Consider the following 19,356-nt stretch of genomic DNA (forward strand, 5'->3'; position numbering starts at 1 on the left):
AGAACCTCCTGAATAAAACATTACACGGCTGGGATAGCTGTAGCAATCACCTGAAGTGAACCAAGGCTTGACACTACATTAAAGGACCTATAAACATCTTAAAGAGTAATAGAGCAGTAAATATTTTCTATGTAAAGATGAAGTGATGCAACAGTGTCCTGCTCAGACGATGAAGCAACACTCCCTCTGTGTGTGTTATTATCAGAGCTTTTCTGTTCCTTGTTTTCATAGCTGGACTGGCAGTGCATGTTTAGGACATGCAAGTCTCAAAGGTGCAAGTTCAGATCATGTTAGTTGTATCCTGTGAATCCATTGCCCTCCCCATGCATATAGACAGTAATGACTGCCCATCTATGTAGTACTGTACATTAAAGTTGGAGGAGAGCAGTAACTTTTCAGAAATTTGTCCCGCCAACATATCACTTTCACAGGCTAAAAAGTCCTCTGACCAAGGATGTGGTCAGACTACAGTGAACAAAGGTCTGGCTTTTCCCAGATGGAGAGCCCTTCTAGCTGCTAAAGGGAACCGAATTGGCATTCGTTATCCTCAATGCCGAGAAGGAGGGGAAGCAGTGGATGAAGTGAAGGCACAGTTTGGTACGAGATGAGATGATGGTGCTAGTGCGATGTTTAAAGGCATTAAATTGTTTAGAGGACCTTTAACTTACAGCAAGCCCTGGCAGAGTGACAGCATTGTTACATGTACAGTAGAAAACATACAGACTTACCTTGGCTACACTGCTCTATCAGCTTGGGAAAAGCAAACCTAGAATAAAAGATGAGACAGCAACATCTAAGTTAACTGTACAGATACTATGTGTACACCTCTACCAAGGTGAAACAGGCCCTTTCACCAAGATTGCCAAATGCCCTTCGTGTCACAACTTCAGATGTGCAAGAACAATGGAGCACAAACGGTCTTGTACTGGAAACAAACTGTTTAAAGACCTGTGGCCCACTTGGGCCTACTGTGTTGAAAATTATTAATCTGTCATTAACCTCGGGAACTCTTCCTAAATGTTTCAAATCTGCAGTGATTAAACAATTATATTACAAATCTTGACTCTAGTGTATTGAAAAATTATTGGCCAATATCAAATCTATCATTTTGCTCAAAAAAATCTGTGATTCCACAGCAGCTTGTGGACCACCTTACTAAGAGTAATCCTGGAGCCACTGCAGTTTGCATTTAGAACATATCATTCCACAGAGACAGCTCTGACTGATCTCTCAATGATGCTCTGCTTGCAATGGATTCAGACACCACTATAGCTCTGGTGCTGTTAGATCTTAGCGCTGTGTTTGATAAGGTGGATCACTGTATTCTACTTGATAGGCTAGAGAATCATTTTGGGATTACTGGGAATGTCTTTGTATGGCTGACATGATAGCTAACCAGTCGTTCTCTCTGTGTCTTTTACAACAGTACCTCTAACCTTGGTGACATGAAATATGGGAATCCATGGGGGTCTGTCTTAGGCCCCCTGCTTTTCTCCCTTTATATAGCACCCCTTGGGCACATATTGCGGCATTTTGGGATTACCTTTCTTTGCTATGCTGAAGATACTCAGTTGTACATGCAGATAACTCCTAGTAATCTCATACACATAAAATCCTTAGAGGATTGCCTTGTGTCAGTGAAAAACTGGATGTCCAGCAATTTCTTACTTTTTATTTAATTTAACCTTTATTTAACCAGGTTAGCCCCATTGAGATCAAGACCTCTTTTTCAAGGGAGACCTAGACAATTCTAAAATTTCCAATTCACCTAACCTTTGGATGTGGGAGGAAACCGGAGCACCTGGACGAAACCCACACGAGCACGAGCAGAACACGCAAATTCCACACAGAAAGGCCACAGGTGGGAATCGAACCCCTAACCTTGCTGTGAGGCAACAGTGCTAACCACTAAGCCACCGTGCTGACCGTGCCACCGTGCTTTTAAATTCGGGCAAGACTGAAATGATGGTCCAGCGAGACATCGGCATCAGTTTGACCAGCTAATTTAACTGAGGCTCATGTGTCATACATCACATTGACAAAGTGAGGAACCTTGGGGTGATTTTTGATGCCACACTGTCTTTGACCTATATATTAGACATATTACGTGGACTGCTTTCTTTCACCTGTAAATTATAGTGAAGATTCGTCCCATCCTGTCTATGGCTGATGCAGAGTCCCTGATTCATGTATTTGTCTCTTCTAGACTGGACTACTACAATGTTCTTTATCTGGTTTACCACACTCCAGCATTAGGGGTCTCCAATTGGTTCAAAATGCTGCTGCAAGAATTTTGACAAGAAGCAGAAAGTTTGACCACATTACACCAATTTTTGCATTCCATCATTGGCTTCCTCTCTCTGTGAGGTCGGATTTTAGGGTTCTGCTATTAACCTATAAAATTATTCACAGTCTAGCACCTCCCTACTTAGCTGACCTAATTAAACCCTACATACCGGCCTGGACTCTGGGTTCTCAGGGTGCAGGACTACTTTGTGTACCTTGGGTGAATAAAAAGTCTGCGGGACACAGAGCCTTCTCTTATCGTGCACCTGTTTTGTGGAATGATCTCCCTGTGGAGATAAAACAGTCTGATTCTGTAGAGACTTGCAAGTCCAGACTTAACATGCATTTATTCTCCCTTTCGTATCGCTAGCATACTGCATAGTATGGAACTATGCTTCCCATCCTTTTAAACCATTTTATTAGTAATAGAACAGGTATCGACCTCAACTTTTTCTAAATTCCAGGTCTGTTACTGAAGCCTAGGGCTAGCAGCTGGCGATCACCTTAGTATTTTCTCTGCTTTCTTGGTGAATTAATGTTGATGAATTATACCTTTGGTGTGTTTTTTTTTCCAGCCAACTGATTCTGCCCTTTTTCTCTGTCCAAGGTGTGGAGGGAAATGCGCAGGACTGGTGTCTGTAGACAACGGGATGCTGGACTAACCATGAGATGCCGTGCCTGAAGCTGATGTTAGAATGGCCTAAGTAGTGGGTCACCCGTCTGAGTCTGGTCTGCTTGAGGTTTCTTCCTCAATAACATCTGAGGGAGTTTTTCCTTAACACTGTCGCCCGTGTGCTTGCACTAGGGATTGGTAAGGTTAGACCTTACTTGTCCGAAGCCCTGTGAGGCTGCTTTGTTGTGATTTGGCACTATATAAATGTAATAAATTTAATTAAACAGAATTGAGACCACAATGAGAGATGAACATAGTGAAAAACCACTAAACCAACCAAACAAAAGCCCAGTGAAAGATTGATTATCAAATATCAGTGAAATATTAGTGGACCTCAACCTGTCAATTACCAAGGCAATGATCTGCTTTTTTCATCACTCAGGTCACAGACAGACAGCAGTTATGGCTACTGCAATGGAATTTTTCTTTTTTGCATGAACAGACTAATATCCATGTTACACCCTTGGCTAGCCATCTAGCTATCCATCCTGAGGCATTTTTCAGAGGATGACATCATGAGTGTGATGAGCAACTGACCAGTATAAAAGCTTTTTGTAATTTCATTTACTCTTAACATAATTTATCCAGAGTTTTTAAATCAATCAGCATTATGTATCTCCCTCTTATCCATTTTCAGGCAAGATTTCATGATATGAATTGCCCCTTCCTCGCCACCATCAACCTATAGGAGGCCTACAGGCTGGGGATCAGTGATTTGGAAGGCATTTATCTCTCCCATTCTGATGTAATGAACTGTCTACATCCGTCACAAGAAATGTACCATGGCTGACTGATGAGCATCACTGAGGAGAGTGTGTCAGCCTCACATGTGGATTTGGTGGATTTACAGGGTTTTGCTGCAAGGGGGTGAAATGCAGGTCAGGGAGAAGGGGGTAGTGGTGGACACAAACCTCTACACAGACTATGGCAACAGACAGTGAGAGGGAGCTTGTCAAAGTTGCCAAAATGTAAAAGTCAGCAGAGACCATATTGCTAGCCAAACCTCTTATTGTGAAGAGCTACAGTAATTTAGTACGTAAAGGCAGAGGGTCATCAAAATATGTTCACAGACTCTGAAGGAGAATAAAATATTACATTAAGTTGCTCACTAGAACAACCACCTCCCGTAAAAAGATTGTAGATTTCCTGTGTAAAGTCAAAGGATGACAGGATTTTGGTTACAACATTTTACTTTCCAATTACACTTTTGTGTGAATAGATCAATGTTACAAACTGAATGAGCATGCTCAGTAGTGCGTATATTAGACCTATTCAAAATGTCAAATGTTACAACATCTTTTGGGCCACATGTTGTTCTTGTTCTACTAATAAAATAAAAGATCTGTGCCAAATTTGACTGTAATCAGCACATTTCTTAGGGGTCCCCCACAAAGCAACAATTTTCCCCAAACAAGCAATGTAGTAATCCAGTAATTCTAGTAATCCTCCTCCTCTCCTCTGAGTCACCAATCAACCACCACTTTTTGCAATCAGAAGCCATCACATGTACCTACATCAGAATCTTCTCCCGTTGACACCAATCAACCACCACTTTTTGCAATTAGAAGCCATCACATGTACCTACATCAGAATCTTCTCCCGTTGACACTGCCTTGCCAGCGGAGGGAGAAGAAAATGTGTCACTCTGGGGGACGTCTAAATCTTATCTGATTGAGTTCAAATTTGGTCTGCACCTATAAAACCCCAAGTGGAACAGAGACAACATGTGGCCCGAAGTCTCTCAAAACTTTTATTTTTTCACTATATAACATGAACAGCCCTAGCATACATCTGTGCAACTAAAGCCCCCATCACACATAGCCAGAATGTGCAGGAAGCAGGCCAACACAGCAAAAAATGGTCATATTCCAGATGCAGTCGGGAGGAAAAGAGGTGCAGTCAGCTGTGTCAGAACGCAGCCAGACTGCCTCATCCACATCTGTCAGATTGCATCCAAAGCGTATATAGACGACACAGACTGCTGTCAGATGGCCATAAAAGGTGTTGCAGACTGCCCGATGTCCAAATGTCTGGATGGCAAACACAGGACCGGAGTTGGAGGCAACACTCTGTTCTCCCTTTGCACAACCTGTACTGGACATCAAAGAACTACCAACATATGGACCGGACTCATGCCATATGTGTCCAAGCCGGCATCGGTGCGGTCACCCACTCCCAATCAATCACTCCTTCGCTTGTCCTCTTTTTCCCAGGCTCACTGACCTCACATGCGTGTGTGTGCGTAGAAGTGCTGACACGACGAAATGATCGCTCAGTGTGTGTGTGTTTTCATAACAACTGAATAAGCCGCTGCGTGTGCGCGCGTGTGCACAAGTGCTCAGCTGTCAGCCTTTGCTGAGAGTCAAGACCGAGCCTCTCAGCAAAGGTCTGCTGCGTGTGCACACACACACACAGCAAACCTTTGCTGAGAGTCAAAAGACACCTTTGCTTAAACGTTTGCAGTGAGCTTTCCGACTATTCATCACATGCAGCCTTTCCAGCAAACTTTAATTTCTTTTTTTTTTTCGACAAAGCAACTCCATTCCAGCACAGGCTGTGGTCCTGGCTCCTGACACACTGTGCTGCGAAATGATGTCATGGTGAAACAGTTCCACGTCATATGTCACCCCGCCAGCCACCGTGGTGTCGCAGATCTGATGGGCACAATATTTCACATTATTTACATCGCCCATGTGGAGGAATATTATCTGTACTGTAAGGTCTATTATGGATATAACAGCCGGTTCAGATTTGGGGCGGCGCACGCACAGTAGCACACGGTGCTTTCGGTTTGATAGCTGCTGTTCACATTCACTGCACATGATAATAATTCATAATTATTATCATGATGAAGCATGCCACATACATATAAACTGTTCCTTTGCGCTTGGGGGAGGGGTGTGCGTGTAACTACATTATCATACATGGCATGTGCAGGTCATACTGGCAGGCTTTGCCGTGCCAAATCCATCTCGAGGTTCCCTCTTATGCGCTCAGATCGTTTCATATCCTGTTTTTCCGCCATCAGAATATGTAAATTGCAGTCAGATGGTCCTCAGATTGCACATGGACCGCCGTCGGATACGTGTTCCATCTCGACGACGCCCGGAGGGTTTTGAACATGTGCATCACACTCAGGGCCACCAGCCAAATTTGACCAACTGTGTTGACTCTCGCAGATGGCTGTTAGAACGTTTTGGAACTGAAACACTTTATGGATGTCTGCCGATTCATCATTTTGAAGCCATTCTGCGTGATTCTGGCTATGTGTGATGGGGTATAAGTGTGAAGTTCCACTTCCCCCAACCAGTTGGGGGGAAAGCCTTACTCCGAGATTGCGACAGTATAGTACTAGGGTTGGGTATCAAGAACCGGTTCTTTTCGAGTATCGTTAAGAAATGATTCAATCCACCGATATCAATAGCCTTTTTGCTTAACGATTCCCTTATCGGTCCTTCACAGCGGCTGTTGTTTTTGGGTGTGTTTGTTGGGAAAATGATTATTCCTCTACGTTCATTACAGACCCTGCAGCGGCTCTGCAATCAACCATTTCTGCAGCGCGACACCACTTTGAAGCATGAACCAATGAAACAATGCTTCGATCCACTGGTTCATGGTTCTTTGATTCGCTGCTCTTCAGAAACAGCAAGTCCGCTTCTTAAGCCCTCTCAAAGCCATTAAAATATCATGAGTCACTTTTGTGTGGATTAAAGTCACTAACTGGGACTCATGTCTTGTTGTAGTCAAGAAATGAGAATCGTCCGCCGTTCCGTTGGCACAGCTCCAAACGCTGTGCAGCTCTCTGCTGAGACAGAGTCTGCTCAGAATGAATAACTTCAAAACGAATTGCCACTTTGAATAAAATTACACCACTTACAAACGTAATACAGACAAGAAACTGCAATCGACTAAAACGTTTTTTTTTCCCCTCCCAAAATGAGACGTGCTGCATTCTTTATTATAAATTACATCCTGACGTGCAGCAGTTAGCTGCAAGAGCTCTGCTCAGATGTATGGAAAGACATTCATGCCAATAATATCTGAAAGGAAATGCTTTTGAGAAAAACTACAGATTTTGTTTATTTTTTTATGCCCAGAGATCAAGGATCCACCATATAGAGTTTATTATGTCCAGAGTTTAAGGATCCAGCAACCAATTTCATATTTATTTACTTTAAGACTCAATAAAATGTTGTTCAATTTCAATTAAATTTAATCGGCTTATAAAGCACCAAATCACAACAAAAGCCATCTCAAGGCACCTCACAAAGAACAGTTCAACATAAAAAATTAAAATAAATAAATAAAAAAAACATTTCAAATACATAATTAAAAACAGAAGTAAAAGAATAAAACAGATGAACAAAAATAGGCTTTAAGTCTTGACTTAAAAATGACCACGGACTCTGACTACCTCATGGTCGCAGGAAGACCGTTCCACAGAGTGGGTGCATGATAAGAAAAAGCTCTTTGACCCTTTGACAAAGAAAACCTGTAAAGCCTACCGTTAATACACAAAAAATTCACAAGAGGTATCGATAAGGGAATCGGTAAGGAATCGGACTGATAAGCGGAATCAATAATGGTATTGATAGATAAAATCTTATCAATACCCATGGGATGGGTATTGATAACCCCTAGTACTGTGAAGCGTGTGTTTACCATTTCACAGAATTCCCAAGACCCCTAAAGTAGACTAAGAATCATGGATTCAGCCATGCCCGTGCAACTTATGCAGATCATACATGCCCAAGAACTGCTCACTTAACACTTTACACCCCAAGGCATTCCACGCAAGCACCTTCCGGAGTACATATCACACACATGCCAAACAATGCAACAGTAGTCTATTGAGAAAAATATTAGCACAAATTTAGCAATAACTGAACAAAACACTGTTTATTTCTATGTGAAAATATCACTGGCCAGCCCTGCCTGGCTGTCATGAATTAAGTAAGACCCTTCAGTTTCTCCCTTGTTTATATATATATATATATATATATATATATATATATATATATATATACACATATATATATAAAAGGGACAAAATCCGTTGTAATGTATGTGAAGGATTAGTTACAGTCAGGAGGCACCAAACAATCTACGGGGAATGCATAGCTCCAATTAGGCTGTTTTCTTGATTAAAACCCTGTGCTTGAATCGGGACCCGCCTCATTTAATGACTGTGTTAACATTTCATTCGAAAAAAATACACCTTCCTTAAATAAGTGCAAGGCATTATCTGCATTAAAAAGATTACATGTGGATGAGTCACTCTTTTTTCTAAGTCCGCTGTTGAGTGGTACCTTAAAATCCTAAAGCCTGATTTATGTTCTGCAACTCTGGGGCCATGCAATGACGTCGAACTGCAATTTGCCGCCGGAACAGTGGCTTTTTCTGGATTAATTTGTTCCTCAACGAGCTCCACTTCCTTTCCAATCATCAACCTCCAAATCAGTGACACAATACGTACAATTTCCTCCATGAATTGCGGGTCATTTGAGTGTCTTTTTCCAACTCCGTGTTGTGAAGTTGGTCATATTCTGACAAACATATTTGATCCAGGCTCGAAATGTAATCGGTGGGCACACTGCAAAAACTTTTAAAATATGTCAGGAGAGGAAGGAGCAAAAACGTAAAAGTGAAAAATCACAGTCTTTTGTGGTCATTTAGCAGGTGCAGAGGTCTCTGATCCAAAGCGGTTTGGTTCGGCACACCCAGGGATATGTGTGAAACTTAACACCATATTACAGTGAAGTTAACAAGCAGCATTTTGTTAATAATCACTAGCCTTGAATTACACCTTGCCTCGTTTAGCTCCCATGTCTGAGCACGGTTTAAAAAAAAAAAGGCCAGTCTTTAAATCAAGGAACTACGGTACCCACTTTCCTTGAATGGGCGAGTGTCAGTGCTGAACTTCATTTTGTTAATACGACGGTTTCGGCGAGTTTTACATATACATTTGTGCTCAAAGGTTTACATACCCTGGCAGAATTTTTGTTTTTTTGGCCATTTTTCAGAGAATATAAATGATAACACAAAACCTTTTTTCACTCATGGTTAGTGGTTGAGTGAAGCCATTTATTGTCAAATGGAGTCTTTTGTGGTAGTTGTGAACGAGGCTCTCTGATGTTAAAGCTGCCACTGGATATGTCTTGGACTTTATGTACATCAGCTATGAAGAAATACAAACAGTATGGCACTCTATGGTAAATCTGCATGGAGTAGACAGTTCTCAGAAACTGAGTGATTGGACAAAATGGAGAAGACTGAGGAAAGCCACCAAGACACCCAGACAACCAAGAAGAAGTTAGAGGCTCATGTGTCTGTGATTGGAGAAATTGTGCACACTGCAAATTGTGCAAATTTTGCATCACCACTCTTAGCTTCATGGTGGAATACAGCTGAGAAGGCTATTCTTTCACCAAAATAGATCAAATCTAGGCTTGCATCTCAGATGTACCTTCTGGCAATTTGTAGCTAAACTATGTGTCAAACTGTCAGTGTGTTATGTTTACAGAAATGTACAATTATGATCCTGTCTACAGCAACTTGGTGTGCTCACAGCTTGGGGTCATTGGCCTCCTTATAACAACAAGGTCCTTATAAGCATATTTAAAAGATGTTTTACTGCACATGAAACATAATGTTCATAGTCTGTGACCGCTGGCTTTTTTTTAAAAGATTTAAGTCATAAATAGAATTTCGTTGGCACCACCACTGACATCTTACGGATGTAAGTGGGATAGAGGCCAGCAATAGTAGTCAGTAGACCTCACACCCCAACAGCTAAAAGATTCTATGGACACAAGGCTAAAGTCCTGGGTTTTTAGCCTTCTGGTTAGAGAGTCAGCCTCTCATGCCGAAGATTGTGAATTCAAGCCACTACTTTGGTCCCGTGACCTTGATGGGATTGAGGTTCAAGGGTGGTGATTGTGACGGAGGCCAGCAGGAATCACTGTGCAATAGTAGCCAATAGGTCTCACTCCCCCAACAGCCAAAGGATACTTTGGCCACTCAGGCAGGAGCTCGGGTTTTAGCCCACTCACTGGTCAGAGCGTCCAACTCCCCTGCCGGAGATCATGAGCTCGCGTCCCAAGGGGAGCGAGTCAAAAACACAATGCATAGCAAGCTGCTACTTTAGCATGCATACCTCGGGAACGTGCATCAAACAAGTGGGTCAGGTCACAAGTAATCATAAAACTACACGCATGTGCACACATGCTTCCTCCTGCAGTCCATCTACAAGATAGCGTTAGAAGGAAAGGAAATAAGAAAATATTCACTGATGAAAATGTTCTCTTCATTAAAATGAGCTTTAACTTTGTGACATATTACAAAAATAAACCCTCATTACAATGCTTGGATTTTGGCAGAAACTACATTATTTTCAGCATTATTAAACTTGAAAGGCTTTAAAAAAAATCTTGAACTCAGAGTTCAAAAAATTCACTCCCCCGTACAGTTGTCATGAAGGGGGAAACTAGCTATATAGACCAAACCATTTTTTGTACCAGGCGGTAAACATGTTTATTTCTGCTCTAAAGTTGGACATTTTAGCATGGGTTTTTATGAGATCTACTCCCATGGTTTAGGCTATAAAAAAACTACAGCACTCTGAGACTGCATACTTCTCTGCCATGGACTTGGTACAGGGCATAGGGGGAAAAAAAAAAAAAAAAATCTTGGCCCACAATGGTTAAAGGTTATATACGAGGGTAGGCTGAAAAGTTCTAAGGCTCACTGTGATGCAGTTAATGCATTAACTATATCATAGTGAGCCTTAGACCTTTTCAGCCTACCCTCGTATATATTAAAAAACAAAAAAACAAGACCACTCGTCTGCAAAATTAGCCACTATTTCATGTCCACTTATTAATTACTGGCTTATTTATTCTTCACCTGTATATATATATATATATATATTACAAAAAAAATTAACTTGGGATCTATGAGCAAGTTCACAAAATGATAACCCAACTCTCCAATACTAGTTGCTTGCATACAGGGTGGGCCAATAAAATGTTACCACTTTTTTAATTTGTACAATTTCCAAAATAACAAAGATTTCTTTTCCATTTTCATTTTCAACATTTTTAACATCCCTCAGGAAATTCGGAGAATCTCTCTTGAGATGTGTGGCAATGTCATCACAAACTTCAATGTGCGTGTTGCAGCAGTAATCCAAAGAAGAGCAGTGTGGATTGAACATGTCATCAACTACTGAACCGTGCAGAAAACAAGAGACAAAGTGTGAAACCTTTGGTATCAAATGTTAATTTGATGCTTCTGTTAAAAGTCTATAAATAAAATTTTCAAATAAGTTCTCATTTCAAAAACTTGTGTACGATCAAAAAGTGGTAACATTTTATTTGGCTGCATGCCACATTTTACAGACTACAAGTTACACTTTTTAAAAAAACTGTCCGGTTGGTCCTGCAACTTCTGTGTCAAAAATACTACAGTATTAATGTATGGCAAGATGGCACTGTCTATTAGAGTGACAAGCTGCTCCTGTATACTGACCTAAATTAGGTAAAGTGTGATCTACATTATAGAAGGTAGCATCAATGCACCATTAATTTGGATGCCAGCTGCCATGGATGCCAAGTGCCATAAAACAAGAAGAACATCTGAATGTAGTGGACATGATTGGTCTTAAAGAATGAGCAAAATCAGCAAATTATGCTTTTAAACTGAAAGTAGAAACCAAATCGGATCTGTCTGTCTGACAAAGGGCAGGTTGCCCGAAACGTTACGGCTCATTAAATAAAACCTTTTTTGTGTCGGAGCGCTGTGGTTGTGTGGATCATTTGGTTTCTATTTTTGGTACAATTTTTCTTGGTCCAGCACACCGTTTTACGCGTTTTGGATGTGCGTGTCTTCGTTGCGTTACTTCAACAGAAAGACCACATTTTTAAATAAAGAGAGGGAATAACCTTCGTACTACCCGCCACTTCACTTTATGGGACAGCTTGAAGAGACAAGGACAAGGTAAGGCTTGCTACTTTTTAAAAAAGTATAGGAGTTTTTGTTATGGTTCACGCCAAACTAATGCAAGCAGCCAGGAAACAGGAGTGACAGGCAAAAACCAGGGTGCTTTAATAATCCACAGTGGCAGTGATATTAACAAGAGTGGCAGGGTGATCCAACAACAATATACTACATGTCAATCTAAAAATGTATATATATATATATATATATATATATATATAAAATCTAAATAAAATTATGCCGAAATGAACTCACAAATACACGTGAAAATAAATAAAAAAAAATGTTCCTTATTCTTTTCTGTATTTTTATTTGATTTATGTATATTTTTGGCACAATCAATGTTTTTTTTTAATGTAGGATCCCAAATGATAAATGTAAATGGCAATTCACATGAGCACATGCAGATCAAATTATGGTAAAAAGGATGTGTGCTTTAAACATAATTAGTGTACAGACAAAACCAGACTCAGATGGCATGTCAGCAGTATTTAATGTCAGTGGATATGCTATAATTTATCCACTGACCAAGGTATGCATTTCATTAAGAGCAAGAGAGGTTTCACCTGTGTTCCATGCAGGAGGCAAGAGGGTTCACACAGGCAGTGACAGCTCCAACTGTAAAACAGGCCTGTACAACCGGGTCAGGATGAAAGAGTATTGCCTGCACCACATCCAAAACATCTGTGTATCTGTGAAGAAGGAAGTAAGTATTACAAAATAAAAAGAAAATTGTATTGTTTCACTTTTTCTCTGATTTCTGCCAGAAGTGCAGTCCTAGGAACAGATAAAATATTACACATATTTTCTTTAGAAAGGGGTGGCACGGTGACTTCGTGGTCAGCACTGTTGCCTCACAAAAGGAAGGTTGTGGGTTCACTTCCCACCTGATTGTTTCTGTGTGGAGTTTGCGTGTTCCCCCCATGTTGGCGTGGGGTGATCTGGGTTTCTGCCACTTCCAACGATGTGCACTTCAGGTGAATTGGTGATTTTAAGTTGACCACAGGTGTGTATGTGTTTGTCTGTGTAGGTGCCAGCCCTGTGACAGACCAGCATCCTGTCCAGGGTGTACCCAACCTTACGCCCAGTGACTGCTGGAGAGGCTCTAGCACCCCCTCCTCTGTCACCCTTGGAAAATTCATGAATGAAAGCTTCATAAGATCTGAAAAATATGACAATTCCACGTCTTGGTCTCTTGCTGAGGTTCAGTAGAAAATGTTAGGGCGCTGTCATACCTTGACGATTCAGCCAGCGTATGCTGACAGTCCCGTTTCCACGAGAGATTCGGGTCGATACTACACGGTGTGGTGCGGGTCAGAACAGTTAAATCTGGCTTGGTTTGCATTTCTACTGCCGGAAGAACCCTTTTGTTTGGCAGGTGGAACACTTAAAATATTGACGAGCGAGCACGCCATCTACTGCGTGTACGTTGTCATGCAGCGTCTCTGCTCTATACAGAGGCAAAACAGAGTAATTTAACATTATTTTACTTTATTTTTGTCTTGGTGGATCATGGGATTTATTTTCATTGTGTGCAGAATGCTGATGAGTTGCCTGATGGCTGTGGTAAACACTGCCATGAATGAATGAAATGCTGTGACTCTTTCAACTTTTAAAGTCCCCCAACTCCCACCCACCTGACTGACCAGTCGGCGGAACCGACCAGACCACGACAGCAATATCCTCAGGCTGAGAAACGCACCTGGAGCAGAGAAACCATTGAGAGACTTGCTTTAAAACACTGTTTCTCCAGCCACGAAAAGTAATTAAGGTATTTTCAGATGCTTATGTGGAAACGTTTTCATCAGGCTGATGATGAATGCGACTGAAATGAACACATAAGATTAAGACTTTATATTTACTTCGAGTGTGAATGATTTTAATATTTGAAACAGTCTGTTTGCATGAATACTGCAGCTTTCAGCCAATGAATGGACAGCATTAATGGACTATTTTGGCTTATGAGTAAATTTCAAGAAATGTGTGTCAACAATCGCATAACTTACCAAAAATGTATTTCCCGCATGTTTGGAATGTATGAGACATACACTGGTATACAACAAAAGTATTGAGCATGCCCAAAATTGTTCGAGGTACTGGGCGTAATACAATAATTCCAGACAAGTTATCAAAATTAACATCACCTCTGTCGTTTTTACAAAGTGAAAATATCAGCTATATGTTTTAGTTTTAAAGTAATGCACTAATTTTGAAGGTTTGAGCATTTACAGACACACATGCCAAAAGGCATTATGGGAAAATGAGCTTCCTGTCATCAGTGGTTGGTCGGTTTATATATATATATATATATATATGTGAGTGTGTGTGTGTTTGTGTGTGTGTGTAGGCAGCTGAAGGTTAAATGGTAAATGGACTGCATTTATATAGCGCTTTTCCATCTGCATCAGACGCTCAAAGCGCTTTACAATTATGCCTCACATTCACCCCGATGTCAGGGTGCTGCCATACAAGGTGCTCACTACACACCGGGAGCAATAAGGTTGACCTCGGGAGACAGCTTAAATTCCCGGAAAACATTGCAGTGACCACACTCAGGCCGGAGATAGTCCTGGTGTCAGAAACAACAAGGCAAATGGTCCTGCTGGAGTTGACTGTTCCCTGGGAAGACTGGATGGAGGAGGCCTTTGAGAGGAAGAGGCCCAAGTATGAGGAGTTGGCAAGCGAATGCCAAAGCAGGGGATGGAGGACTTGATGCAACTCCATTGAGGATTCGTTGGCCAGTCACTCATCAGAGCACTCAAGATGTTGGGAGTGAAGGGACTGCATTGCAGAAGGGCCATTAAAAACATCACTGACGCGGCAGAAAAGGCGTCAAGATGGCTGTGGATCAAACGGGGTGATCTGTGGACCGTTAAGTTACTCAGACACAAGCCGGGGCCTGATCACCCCCGGCTGGGTCGCCTGGGCGAGTGTGTATGATGTTGAGAGACCCGAAACACCCAATGACCCCAGGGTACATCACTGAAGATGTGTCCGAGTTGCACCAAAAGTGTTTGTGAAAACTATATATATATATATATACATACATATACACAAACATATATATATACACATACATATATATACACAAACATATATATATATACACATACATATATATACACAAACATATATATATATACACATACATATATATACACATATATATATATATATATACACATATATATATATATATATATATATATATATATATATATATATATATATATATATATATATATATATATACATACATATACGAGGTCTCTTAGATAATAAACCGACCCTTTTATTTATTTTTTAACTATATGGATTTGAATGACATGCGATTACACCAATCATGCTTGAACCCTCGTGCGCATGAGTGAGTTTTTTCACGCGTGTCGGTGACGTCATTTCCCTGTGGGCAGGCCTTGAGTGAGATGTGGTCCCGCCCTCTCGGCTGAATTCCTTTGTTTCACACGCTGCTCGAGACGGCGCGCGTTGCTTTATCAACATTTTTTCTGGACCTGTGAGGAATATCCGAGTGGACACTATTCGAGAAATTAAGCTGGTTTTCTGTGAAAAGTTTAACGGCTGATGAGAGATTATGGGGTGCTTCTGTCGGTGTAAGGACTTCCCACGGAGCGGGATGTCCTTCAGCGCTTCCAGGCGCTGTCGTCGGCCTGTTTCGAGCTGAAAACATCCTAATTTAAGGCTTAATTCACCCAGGACATCGTGAGAGAACAGAGAAGATTCAGAAGAGGCCGGCATGAGGAATTTATGCGGACATTCCACTGTTTAAGGACATTTTTTTAATGAAAGACGTACGCGCAAATTCGCCGAGTCGTTTCCGTGACGACTCGGCAAATCTGTGTGCGCCGCGACAGGAAAAACACCTCCGTGTTGAAAACCATTTGTAGAATTCAGGCGGCTTTTAATGGCTTTCAACGAGTAACTGAGAAATTGTTTAACAGCTTGGGCATGTTCCAACTTGCCCGTTAAGATTTCCAACGGAGGTGTTTTTCCTGCCGCGACCCCCCGCGGTCGGGTCCAGCCCGACATGCGACTCTGCCCGCACGTTCTTTCATTACAAAATGACCGTTAACAATGGAATGTCCGAATAAACTCCTCATGCCGACTTCTTCTGAAAGTTCTCTGTTCTCTGACGACTTACTGCGTCAACAGAGCCTGAAATGTGGAAGTTTTCAACTTGAAACGGCGAGACGCTGCCGCCTCGAAGCGCAGATCGCCGTCAGGCGCCGTGGACTGTCCTTAAAGCGACACTACCAGACCAAAATCTCTCATCAGCCGTTAAAATTTTTACCGAAAACCAGCTGAATTTATTGAATGGTGTCCACTCAGTTGTGCCTTACAGTTTTGAAAAAATTTTTATCAAACAAAGCAACAGTCTCTGAGCCATTCCTAAACAATGAAAAAAATCGACGAGCGGGTGGACGACTCCTCACTCAAAGACTGCCCACAGGCGAATGACGTAACCGACAGGCGTGAAAAAACTCTCGCATGCCCACGAGGGTTCAAGCATGTCTGATGTAATCACACGTGATTCAAATCCATATGGTTTTTGAAAAAAATAATAAGGTCGGATACTTTTCTAATAGACCGCGTACACACACATACATATATATATATATATATATATATATATATGTATGTGTGTGTGTGTGTGTGTGTGTGTGTGTAAAAACCAACACACAAGTTGCTGTAATGTATGTGTTGGTTTTTACAAATATATGTATTTATAAATATGTCATAGTTTTTTTTTCATTTATAAAAAAAAGCAATTTGAAAACTGAAAATTCTGTTAAGTAATTCAGCACTTATAGCGAATGTGTGGCAATTGGTAATCACACTGCCATGAACACTGCCATCTACCGGATGGGAATGTGAATACCAATTGCCATACATTCGCGATAAGTGCTGAATCACTTAAACAGAATTTTCAGATTTTTTTCAAGTTCAAAATTTTTTTCTCTCCCCTTTTTTTCCTCTTTGGTCACCAGGTGTCTTTTGCTGAGAAAGTTGATCTTAGACAGAAGCGCCAGCTCAGTGCTGTTTGTGACTGCCTTTGAATTTACTCAGAAGTATCAGTAGCTGCCAGTGTACTGGAGTCAATACTAAAGGTTATCGGTTTAGCTTATAGCTGCAACTTCCGCTAAATTTTTTTTTTAGGGGTTTATCGGTTTAGCTTTATAAAAGCTAACTTTTCAGTTAGCGGATTAATTATCGAGACTAACGTTTTGGTTAGCTGTGCCCACCACTGGACAGGGTGTTAGCTCCCACATTGAATAATCAATTTGTATCAATTATTTTTTTAATAAATAAATAAATACATTTCAAAAAGTGTGTGATTTAGTCCCGCTATGCTCTACTGCAATGATTTCTCTGCTGTTATCAAACTGATAAGCAGCCTTTCTTACCCAGGTGACAGCACCAGGAGATGGGGTTTGCCTCCTAGACCTCTCTGGCTCTCCAGAAAGCTGGACAAATACTGTTGGAGATGGGCGGCTGAGAAATGGTTACAGTTGTCAATATCAGGGTCATAGACCACCCACCTAGAGGTTCAATATCAAGAAAGTTCTGTTAGTTTTGTTACCATTATGTTTCTTGCTATTTCTGTTTTATTATAATAATAACTAAAACATAGATAAGCACAACCAAGTCAATTTATCTGTCCACACACACACACACACACACACACACACACACACACACACACACACACACACACACACACACACACACACACACACACACACACACACACACACACACACACACACACACACACACACACACACACACACACATTGTTGAAGAGTGTAGAACACAGAAGAAGAAATAATTTAAGATAATGAAATATTATGACATAGCACATAAGCTGCACCCTCTACAGCCTAAGTTTGTCTGGAATCTACGGACAAACGGATACACACACACACACACACACACACACACAAAAACAATCATGGCAATATCTCTCTTACCGCCCATATTCCTTGTTCAGCTTAACCAAAAAGTTGCACAGTCTCTTCTTATGGCTCCCTGGCAGTCCAGTGATGATGGTAATTACAACCTTGTTACACATTGAAAAACATCCATCAGAATATCACTTCACCATCACTTTGGATCCCAAAGGTCACAAGAAATGATTTGATAGTGACTGATTTGGGGAGAAAAACAAAAACTAAAAAGAAATGTACCTTATCTTCAAGATTACTGACTGGGCTACTCAGCTCTGCAGAGGGAAAGAGCACCCCCAAGTGATCATACAGAATGGGTTCCCGACCAAGGGCACTTAGAGCAAAGTGCTGAAGAAACCTAACAACAAACACATCAATCAATAAAAATAAGGACCATAAAAATCAGTAGAAAACATGTTAAAAATACTTATAAAACATTTGCAACAAAATAGACAAAAATAATAAAAATTAGAAATATTAAAAAAATTGAGCAGCCAGGGTTTCCAGTGTAATTGATTTCGGTGTTTCAGTTTTTTGAATTATGTGCTACATTGTCAATGCATTCAAGGCAACTGTGTCGTAAATGTACTTCATCTTTGGTCAAACAGACCACTTTTAACTTGGCAGTTGTTGACCAAGTGGCAACTGATTTTTGGTGCGAAAATTGAGCAACAGTAAAACCGTACTTCAAAAACATACTGTGTTACCCAGCATATTGTCACCATACATTTCCGATATAACTGCAATAACGACAACGCTGATGTAATATACTGTACCCGAAACAGTGGTTGAGAAGTGATTTTGGGAAGATATCCTGTAGGTTGTTGAGGCTTTAATGCTTATTGTGTGTAATTTTGAAGCACTCTGCTGTGTGAATGTGTACTAACATTTCCTGCTCTGGCAGTTGAGAATATGAAGTCTTTAAGTTGCCTCTGCGTTTGGCCAGTGGAGGTTCCTGGCTGTCATGCAGCTTCTGCAGTCTGGTGTGCCTGGAACAAAACAGTCATTGTTGGCATTTTGTGATTATATTGACATAGTGACAGTAATTACTCCCTTTATATTACATTTAAACTTAAAATAAAATACATTCTAAATAGTGGAGGCAGTAAGAGATATCAACTAGAAATATAAACAATATCAGGTGATGTTACCTAAATGACTAATTAACCAAGTAACAAAACAAAACTTAATTCAGTGATTTGTGCTTTAAGGTGTAAACCTGCAAAGTAAAGGTTGCTTACTTTGTTATACAACCTTATTCAATGAAATACACAAAATAATTTGACACATTTGTTTGTTGTTTTTTTTTTAATTAACATTTGTAATTTTCAAAGTGAGTATTTTAGAAATATACAAGTTACAAACAAGATGCATTTCACCTGCCTAAAGTGCCAACAACTCTTCGTGGTTTTAAAATTAGCAAATATTTGCACA

The 19,356-nt window shown here is 40.7% G+C and overlaps 1 protein-coding gene and 1 long non-coding RNA gene across 2 annotated transcripts in view; one reads left to right on the top strand and one right to left on the bottom strand.

Annotated features, from left to right (window-relative positions):
- c19h20orf194 (chromosome 19 C20orf194 homolog) overlaps positions 1–19,356 on the bottom strand; it is a 131,925-nt gene that overhangs the window by 35,851 nt on the left and 76,718 nt on the right. Inside the window, exons 24-29 of the mRNA XM_034194829.1 lie at positions 18,810–18,911; positions 18,163–18,280; positions 17,947–18,035; positions 17,380–17,514; positions 12,523–12,648; positions 729–766 (exon numbers count right to left, since the gene is read on the bottom strand). Of these exons, the coding sequence (XP_034050720.1) occupies positions 729–766; positions 12,523–12,648; positions 17,380–17,514; positions 17,947–18,035; positions 18,163–18,280; positions 18,810–18,911 (608 nt within the window). The remainder of the gene's footprint in view (positions 1–728; positions 767–12,522; positions 12,649–17,379; positions 17,515–17,946; positions 18,036–18,162; positions 18,281–18,809; positions 18,912–19,356) is intronic.
- LOC117531715 lies at positions 172–12,455 on the top strand. Its single transcript, XR_004566709.1, has 3 exons — positions 172–242; positions 3,349–3,358; positions 12,445–12,455. It is a non-coding gene; the product is annotated as an uncharacterized LOC117531715 (long non-coding RNA).

The sequence above is a fragment of the Thalassophryne amazonica genome, chromosome 19 (genome assembly GCF_902500255.1).
Source record: "Thalassophryne amazonica chromosome 19, fThaAma1.1, whole genome shotgun sequence".
In the NCBI taxonomy this organism is placed as follows: Eukaryota; Metazoa; Chordata; class Actinopteri; order Batrachoidiformes; family Batrachoididae; genus Thalassophryne; species Thalassophryne amazonica.